At 40.9% G+C, this 9,112-nt stretch overlaps 1 protein-coding gene across 1 annotated transcript in view; it reads left to right on the plus strand.

Moving 5' to 3' along the window:
- LOC114668760 (zinc finger protein 771-like) overlaps positions 1-3,224 on the plus strand; it is a 47,191-nt gene extending 43,967 nt beyond the window's left edge. The window contains exon 3 of the mRNA XM_028824685.2: positions 2,000-3,224. Coding sequence (XP_028680518.1) covers positions 2,000-3,123 — 1,124 coding nt within the window. The 3' untranslated portion in view covers positions 3,124-3,224. The remainder of the gene's footprint in view (positions 1-1,999) is intronic.
- Positions 3,225-9,112: the final 5,888 nt, after the last annotated feature.

Raw genomic sequence — 9,112 nt, forward strand, 5'->3', positions numbered from 1 at the left:
ACCACTAAAATGAAGCCTCAAAATGTCACTTAAGAAGTAAGTACTTCATTGGCAATAATTGACTTGTCATTAAGAAACTGGGTTGGAACAAAACCCTGCAGCCACTGCGGTCCTCCAGGACTGACATTGCCCACCCCTGATCTAAGAAGACCCTACTAGGAGCATAAAGCTCCAGGTGCCCTATCTCTGAACATCATTAAGGTGCACAAGCACCACCAACCACATCAAGGTGACTGTCCAGGGTGGGATGCTGTAAATCAGGGGTGGCCAACTCTGATTCTGGAGAGACACATTGGCTACATGTTTTAATTCCAACTATTTTCTTAATTGGTGACCAGTTTATCCTTCTAATTAACTTTTAACATTTAAACTTCCACATACTTGGGGGTTAATGCACCCCTGGACGCCAAATACGTTTTGCTGCACTTTTTAAGGAAACATCACAATTCACCAAGAAAAAGTGGAATTTTAATGGAACACTTTTTTTCATGCAAAGAGCATCACAATTACTCCAACACTGATCAGTTTACACACTGCAAATGAACTGTAAAAACTACTGCAACAATCTGTTATTCTATGTACTGTACAAGGTGCAAGTGACGCCATTGATGAAATTCAGTAAATCACCAACGCTGATGCTAGCAGGCTAGTTTAGCACAGTGGCTGAATTCCAGGGACAGTGATGTTGATAATTCGCTAGGGGGCGGCAGTGGTCATGAGGGGGCTGCTCAACAAATGTACGTCACAGACTGATCAGCTCCGGCGTGCTGGAAAATTGCAGAGAACCAAATATTGCTGGTTGTGGCAGTTTAAGGGTTAAGTCTCTGAGCCATTAAATCAGGGCTGAGCAACATCTGTCCTGGTGGCTTCAGGTTTTTGTTCCAAGCCAATTGCTTCACAATAAATCATTCCTTGCTGATGAAGCACGTATTGCTCAAAGTGACATTTTTCTACTTTATTTTAGTCTTCTCGCTTATTAAGATTTTGAACCCTTAATTGCTTATTTTAGTCTTAAACAGCTGCATATTGTGCTTTAACTGTTCCTTCTTACCAATTAGATGCAAATGACAAAGAAACCAGCAGTTCTCCATCTAGCTGATCTCCATTTCCACCCGTGTGTATTCATCATTCACTATTTGGTTTAATTATTTAGAAAGAGACTGAAGAGAAGGTGAAGAACTGAAAAATGATTAATCCGTTTGAAGCTTCAAATCACTTGGATGATCCAGGTATCATTAGAAAGGAAAACAAATCTGTGATTTAAGAATGAACTGACCTGGCAGAGTTAAAACACTAACAAGCCACGAAATGAAAGAAGTTCTGTTAGTGGTGAGGATTGGCTTCTAATTAAGCAACTGGGTTGGAACAAAAACCTGCAGCCGCCCAGGATCAGAGTTGGCCATCCCTGCAGTACAACAGTAATTAGGTGGTTTTCAAAGGTAGTATAGTTGCATGCTGTGCCCAGGAGAGTGACTCTCCAGTTCTTTGACACAAGGATTTCTGCTCCTCCAACCCTACCAGTGAAGCGGCAGGTGTGGGTGAAGTTGAGAAAAGTCTCGTTGGTGTGATTGTGTTTTTGGGAAGAATCCATGTTTCTTTCCTAGCCACCACTTGGATTTGGGTGGAGAAAGCTGCAAATTTTACGATGGCTCCCTTAGAAAAATCATGACAGTACACATCTATTAACATTATACAAGAAATTATAAATGATACTAACGTGTCTCAAAACTGATTTCACCTGCGACTTTCCTTGTAAATTGGGTCTGTCACATGCGATCTGTTTAGTTTACTGTTTTGGTTTCTTGGTTTCAATGATTGTACTCATGTGGTGAGTATTTATCACTGTAAGCATTTTTTCATGTGCAGCTTAAGTCTTCTGATTGCTTATGCTTTTAAAATGTTGTTCCAATTTTCAGCCAGCATTTATTTAATGTTAAGAGTTACTTTCAATCTGTTTCCCTACTATTGACATTCTTTTTTCCTTTTAAAATTCATTCAGGTGACATAACTCACTGCTGTTCTGAATGTGGCAAACACTTCTCTTACAAGAGTAATCTTACAAGACACTTAAGAGTTCACACCGGAGAGAAGCCGTATTGCTGCTCTGACTGTGGCAAACAGTTTTGTTACAAGAGCAGTCTTCAGAGCCACACTCGAATCCACACTGCTGAGAAGCCATATTCTTGCTTGGAATGTGGCAAACGATTCTCACAAATTCACAATCTTCAGTGCCACAAAAGAATTCACACGGGGAAGACACCATATTGCTGCTTGGAATGTGGCAAACAAATATTTTACAGGAAGAATTTTCGGGAACACTTAAGACTTCACACAGGAGAGAAGCCCTATTGCTGTTCTGAATGTGGAAAAAAATTTGCAAGATTCGACAATCTTCAAAGACATAAAGTAATTCATACGGGAGAGAAGCCCTATTGCTGTTCTGAATGTGGCAAGCAATTTTTTGACCAGAGTGGTCTTCGGAGCCACACTAGAATCCACACTGCAGAGAAGCCCTATTGCTGTTCTGAATGTGGAAAACAATTTTTTGACAAGAGTAGTCTTCAGAGCCACACTAGAATCCACACTGCAGAGAAGCCACATTGCTGTTTGGAATGTGGAAAACGATTCTTACGTATAAACAGTCTTATACGCCACCAAAGAACTCACACTGGAGAAAAACCATATTGCTGCTTGGAATGTGGCAAACAATTCACTGAAAAGAGCAATCTTCGGAGCCACTCAAAAATTCACACAAGAGAACAGATGAGGCCAAATGATTGTACGTTGACCAAAAAAATAAGAGGACTAGATACAACCAAGTGGTCAATCGAAGATAAAGAGGAGATTATGTACTGCTACTTTTATGCAACAGACCCTGAATTTCCAACAATGGGATATACCAGGAGGGCCCGCATAAAACTGCAATTCAGAAACATAATCTCAAGTTCCAAGTTAAATAACATAACAGATGCAAACCTAAGGTCTCTAATCGGAAATATTAAAGGAAGTAAGAAAATAAGTCAGGAGAAATTGGAATATCTGCAAAGAAGAGCAAAAGAAGAAGTAATATGTGAAAAAAGTCAAGATCAAGTCAGTATGAGAACAAAAAGGGAGAAGACCTGAGATGATGAGAAAAGGAGGGATCTTGTATGGTGCAGAATGTACACCAAGTTTAGGTGTACATCTGCAGGCAGATTTAGTAAAAAAAAAAAAAAAAAAAAAAAGAGAGCGGACACATTTGTAAACAAATCCAGAAGCAAACACCCAAAAATGAATGGACACAACTGAAAAATTCTTTACAGCCAAAAGTAGGAAAGTTAAGATAAGCACTCGATTTTTACATAGCAAGATTCTAACAACAAAGAAAGAAGTTTTGGAAGAGCTAAGAAATGGAAGGGATGGAAGTAATGAAAACTGGAATAGAATATAAAAGTCCATTTCCAAAAATCACAAGTGAACTCATCCTCAATTTTAGAGGGAGAGGAGACAATAAATGGAAAACCAACAGAAAGTTCCTGAAACTCAAAAGAAGAGCAAACAAGCTAATGAGAAAGGATGTCCAAGAACAGACGTAACACCATCATTAGAGGACAAAGACATTCAAGAAACTGAGGAGGAGCTCATGGATTTAATCAACACAGAGAAGTACACAGAAGTCTCCAAAAGAGAGTGGTGACTAAGAAGAGCACTAAACCAAACTGTAGTCTTCAATAGGCAAGGTGAATAAGGACATTTTGGAGATGAAGCAGAACCAAGAACACAAAATGGACTTAACTACAGTAAAAGAGGATCCAGTATTGTGCAGCAACACTCATCACCTCTAAAGTGACAGCACACAGAAAAATAAGAGTAAGGAAGCAACAGCAACACTACACTCCTCCTTGGATGGAGCAAATTGAAGAAAAAGTAAAGACCTCATGATGCAAAGAGGTGGCATTAGTTAAAGCCTACACTGAAGGAGTGAGATCACAATGTTCTGGTAAAATAGAACAGCTGTAATTACAGAATTGCTTATGAACATTTGAGGACCTCACCTTCACAACTGTAGACGATTTTGGTAGAGGCACAAACACTAAGAAGGGGGTACAGAGCAAACTATTTAAAAGAAACCCCAAAAAATGCTCTACAGAATGTTAAGTGCGGAAGACCCTCTGAAAGTAACTCAAGCAACAGACAAAAAATAGATGAATAATTTTGGAGAAACAAATTGTGATAATGATCAGCATCACAACAAACAAGCAAAATAGATAAGCAAACTAGATAGATAGATAGATAGATAGATAGATAGATAGATAGATAGATAGATAGATAGATAGATAGATAGATAGATAGATAGATAGATAGATAGATAGATAGATAGATAGATACTTTATTAATCCCAAGGGGAAATTCACAAACATGAAATGGATGATGAAAAAAGATGAAAAAGAGATGGAAACAGAAATCATTTGAGCAAAAGAACTGCCATGGAGTGAACTAACTGCAGAAGAGGTGACAAAGAAACACAGGAAGTACTGCTGCCACCTGGAAGGCGCCTGGTTTGGATGGTGTACCACATTTCTGGATCGAGCACCTAACATCCCTGCACCAGGATAAGGCCGACTGCAGAAATACAATAATGGAGAATCCAGAGACAACACCATAGTGGCTCATAACAGAGACCCCTGTCCTACTCCCAAAGTCCAAATATTCCAAAAATGTACTGCCTTTACAATCTGCTTTCCCACCATCTACAACTATTTACAGCAATAGATGCAGAGTGAATTTACACACACCTGGACCAGCATAGCTTAACGGCAACAGAACAAAGGAAAAACAAGAGAAAGTCTTATGGAACCAAAAACCAGCTCCTGTTGAACAAAGTCATCATGGAATGTTGGGAACAAAGGGAGAGACCTGAGTGTGGCATGGATAGATTACAAAAAAGCATTTGACAGTATACCTCATTCTTTGATTCTTACAAAGTCCATGCCATCATCTCAACTACCATGATGCACTGGCAAACAGCCCTACAGCTTCACCAAGAACAGGGACAGGTCAGCATCCCCAACATAAAACTCAAATGAGGAATTTATCAAGGAGACTCATTATCACCCTTACTGTTCTGCCTAGCACTAAACCCATTAAGCACCCTCCTCGATGACCTCAGCCATGGATTTAATATGATGATCCAGAACCTCAGATAGTCCCTTACCTCCCATTTACTGACAGTTTGAAGCTGTACGGCTCCTGCAGCCGGGAACTGAAGGAGAAGCTGCACTTAGTAAAAATGTTTTCAGATGACATCAGAATGGCATTTGGGATCGGAAAGTGTGCCAACACCACCTTCATCAACGGAAAGCTAACCTCAAGCAGGAGTGTGTTGTTCTACAAATACCTGAGCATTCATGACATAAACCACAAGACGCTCTGACAGACTGTCAAGGAACATGGCGGTAGAACAAAACACAAACCTTAAGACCTCCCTCACTTTACATCACAGAAAGCAAGCTATTCATGAATTTGCAATCCCTGTGCTGTCTTACGGTTGTGGTATCGTCAACTGACCACAAATTGAGCTCCATAAACAGGACACCAGAACAGGAAAATCGCTGCATGTGTTACCAAAGTATTTACAAAACTCCATTCCAGTAATCCGTATCCCAAGATCAGAAGGAGGTATGGATCTAATTGAAACTGACTACACTTACAGATGATCAGTAACTGGAATACAAAGTTACACCATGAACTGCAAGGACTCAAATGTACCAATCATAGTTTACCATTTAAGACCCAAACTACATCCATAATCAAACTAGTTCAGCTCTTCTGGATAAAAGAGAAAGTAACAGAAACTCCCTCACCTTGTGCACAGATGATGAACAGTACAATACACTAAGCAGCAGAAGAAAGAAAAAACCATAAAGTTAAGTCAGCAAAAAAGAACAAATTGGGAAGACTATAAATATAGTGAGAAGTGTGCCACCCTCTTCCAGCAGCCTCATGTGGATTCAGAACTTACCCATCTGTGGCTCATTAGACCAAAGGATGAACACCTAATCGTGATTAATAATAAATAATAATAAGTCATTACATTTATATAGCACTTTTCTCAGTACTCAAAGCGCTATCCACACAGGGAGGAACCGGGAAGTGAACCCACAATCTTCCACAGTCTCCTTACTGCAAGGCAGCAGCGCCTTGTTAGGACAATCTTAGTGATTGTATAAGACAGTAGTAGACTGGGCACAAGATGGTTTAGGGCATCAAAAGAAACCGGAAGTGACATTGTCTGGGCAGGAAGTGACATCATCACGGGCACTGGAAATGGAAGCGACATTGTCTGGGCAGGAAGTGACATCATCATGGACACTGGAAACGGAAGTGACATTGTCTGGGCAGGAAGTGACGACATCATGGGCGCAGAAAATGGAAGTGACATTGTCTGGGCAGGAAGTGACTTCATCACGGGCACCAGAACCCTGTGGGATTTCCCATGAGGTCTGCAGAGAATTGAAAGAAAAAGTCAGTGCACCTCGGTACCCCCTGGTCAGACATGGAATTGTCACTGTTCACGCCCTTTAGCTGCCTCCCATGCGCACATGTGTGACACAATGCATTCTATTATTCTGTTTCTTAAATAAAGCATGCTTCAGTTATCTTGATACAAGTCTAATGGCCGGAGACCCCCCCAGCCCCCCATACAACAGAAAGGTAATGTAAAGAAAGTAGGATAGATAGATAGATAGATAGATAGATAGATAGATAGATAGATAGATAGATAGATAGATAGATAGATAGATAGATAGATAGATAGATAGATAGATAGATAGATAGATAGATAGGAGCCTTACTGAATTATTTAATTAACTACTGGCATTGCTGAGGGCAAAATGGATTATTGAGTTAAATCTCTCCTCACTTCCTACAAGTTGTACATTTTAAAGAAAGGGATGTACTTGGCTAGAGTAGCAGTCAGCCCTGACTGTAACCATATGAGCACCATAGTTGGGATTCTGTTCAGGTCCATTTAATAGAAGTCTAAATGCTAGAGGAGGGTGTGGGGTGCCCTACCCCTAAAGCAGCTATGATCTCATTCTTTCAGTCATTACCCAAACCTCATAAGTGAGGGTAGGGACATAGATTGCCTGGTAAATCTGGTCTGGTAAAGCTTCCCCTTCTGACTTGACTCCTTCTTTGCCACTACTGATCGATATATGCTGTACCTGCTGCCCATATCTACCTGTCAGTCTCACCATCACTTTTCCCCTCACTCATGAACAAGACTCTGAGGTATTTTGAACTCCTCCTCTAGAGGCAGTAACACACCCTCAACTCAGAGAGGACATGCCACCTTTTTCCTACTGAGGACCATAGCCTCAGATTTGGAGGTGCTGATCCACTTCCCTGCCACTTCTCAATGTGTGCTACAGTTTACAGCACAATGAAGCCATCAAGACCATGTCATCTGCATAAAGTGCTGATACAATTCTAAGGCCGTCAAACTGGACCCCCACCCATGCCTTGATATCCTATCCATGAAAATCACAAACCGGATAGGAGACAAAGCACAGCCCTGAGGGAGACCTACACCTACTGAAAATGGTGTTCATGTTTTCCCAAGTATGTGAACACAGCTCTCACTGTGACTACACGGGGACCTACTAGCCCTTATTAGTGCGCCCAGAGCACCCCCCAACCCCAAAGAATCCCTTAAGGAACCCAGTCATATGCCTTCTCTAAATCCATGAAACACATGTAATCCGATTGGACGTAATCCAGAATCATCATGAGGGTAAAGAGCTGGTCCACTGTTACACGGCCTGAACGGAATCCACATTGCTCCTCCTGGATCTGAGGTTCCATGACTGAGTGTAGTCTCCTCTATATTACCCTGGCATAAGCTTTTCCAGGTAGGCTGAGGAGTGTGATTTCCCGTGATATATGGAGCACACCATCTAATCCCCCCTTTTTTTAAAAAAAACAATTGGGACCACCACCCTGGTGTGCCACTTCAGGGGCTCTATTCTTGATAAATACACAACACTAGAAAGGCATGTCAGCCATGACAGTCTAACAATGTTGAGAGCCTTCAGCATTTCTGAGTAGAACTCCTGCGCCCCCAGGGCCTTACCACTGCAGAGTCACTTAACTTACCTCAGTGACCTCCCTCAGGGAATTGGGTATTGATCTCCCATCGGCTTCTGGCTCTGCCCCTCCACAGAAGGCATGTCCATCAGGTTCTGGAGCTCCTCAACAACAACATTTATTTCTATAGCATATTTTCATACAAATGATGTCGCTCAAAGTGCTTTACATAATGAAGAAAAGACAAAAAAAGACAAAGTAAGAATTAAAATAAGAGAACACTAATTAACATAGAATAAGAGTAAGGTCTGATGGCCAGGGAGGACAGAAAAAAACAAAAAAAAAACCTCCAAAAGGCTGTAGAAAAAAATAAAATCTGCAGGGGTTCCAAGGCCACGAGACCACCCAGTCCCCTCTGGGCATTCTACCTAACATAAATGACCTCAATCAGTCCTCATTATATTCAGGGTTCACATGGAAGAACTCGATGATGATGATGGTCATGTGGACATTTGGCCTTTCATCCATCAATGTAGGGACATCACTGTGCTGTGCTCAGGTGATGGTGGGGGCGCAGATCACCGCCACAGAAAACCGGAAAAAGAATGGAAGAGAAAGTAAGGGTGAGTACAGATTACAGAGCCACCAGGAATGATATTAATAATTAAATGCATATACCAAATATCAGGATTAACTAAGATGAAGCTCTGAGTAATGCGTTTTCAGCAGTGTTTTAAAGTGCTCCACTGTATCAGCCTGGCAAATTTCTATTGGCAGGCTATTCCAGATTTTAGGTGCATAACAGCAGAGGGCCGCCTCACCACCAAGTTTAGCTCTTTGAATTCTAAGCAGACACTCATTTGAAGATTAAAGGTTACGATTTCTGTCCACCCTGGCCATCGGACCTTACTCCTTTCTATGTTAATTAATGTTGTCTTATTTTAATTTCTTATTTTGTCTTTTATTTTTCTTCTCTTCATTATGTAAAGCACTTTGAGCTACTTTTTGTATGAAAATGTGCTATATAAATAAATGTTGTTGTTGT

This window comes from Erpetoichthys calabaricus, chromosome 1 (assembly GCF_900747795.2).
Source record: "Erpetoichthys calabaricus chromosome 1, fErpCal1.3, whole genome shotgun sequence".
NCBI classification, from domain to species: Eukaryota; Metazoa; Chordata; class Cladistia; order Polypteriformes; family Polypteridae; genus Erpetoichthys; species Erpetoichthys calabaricus.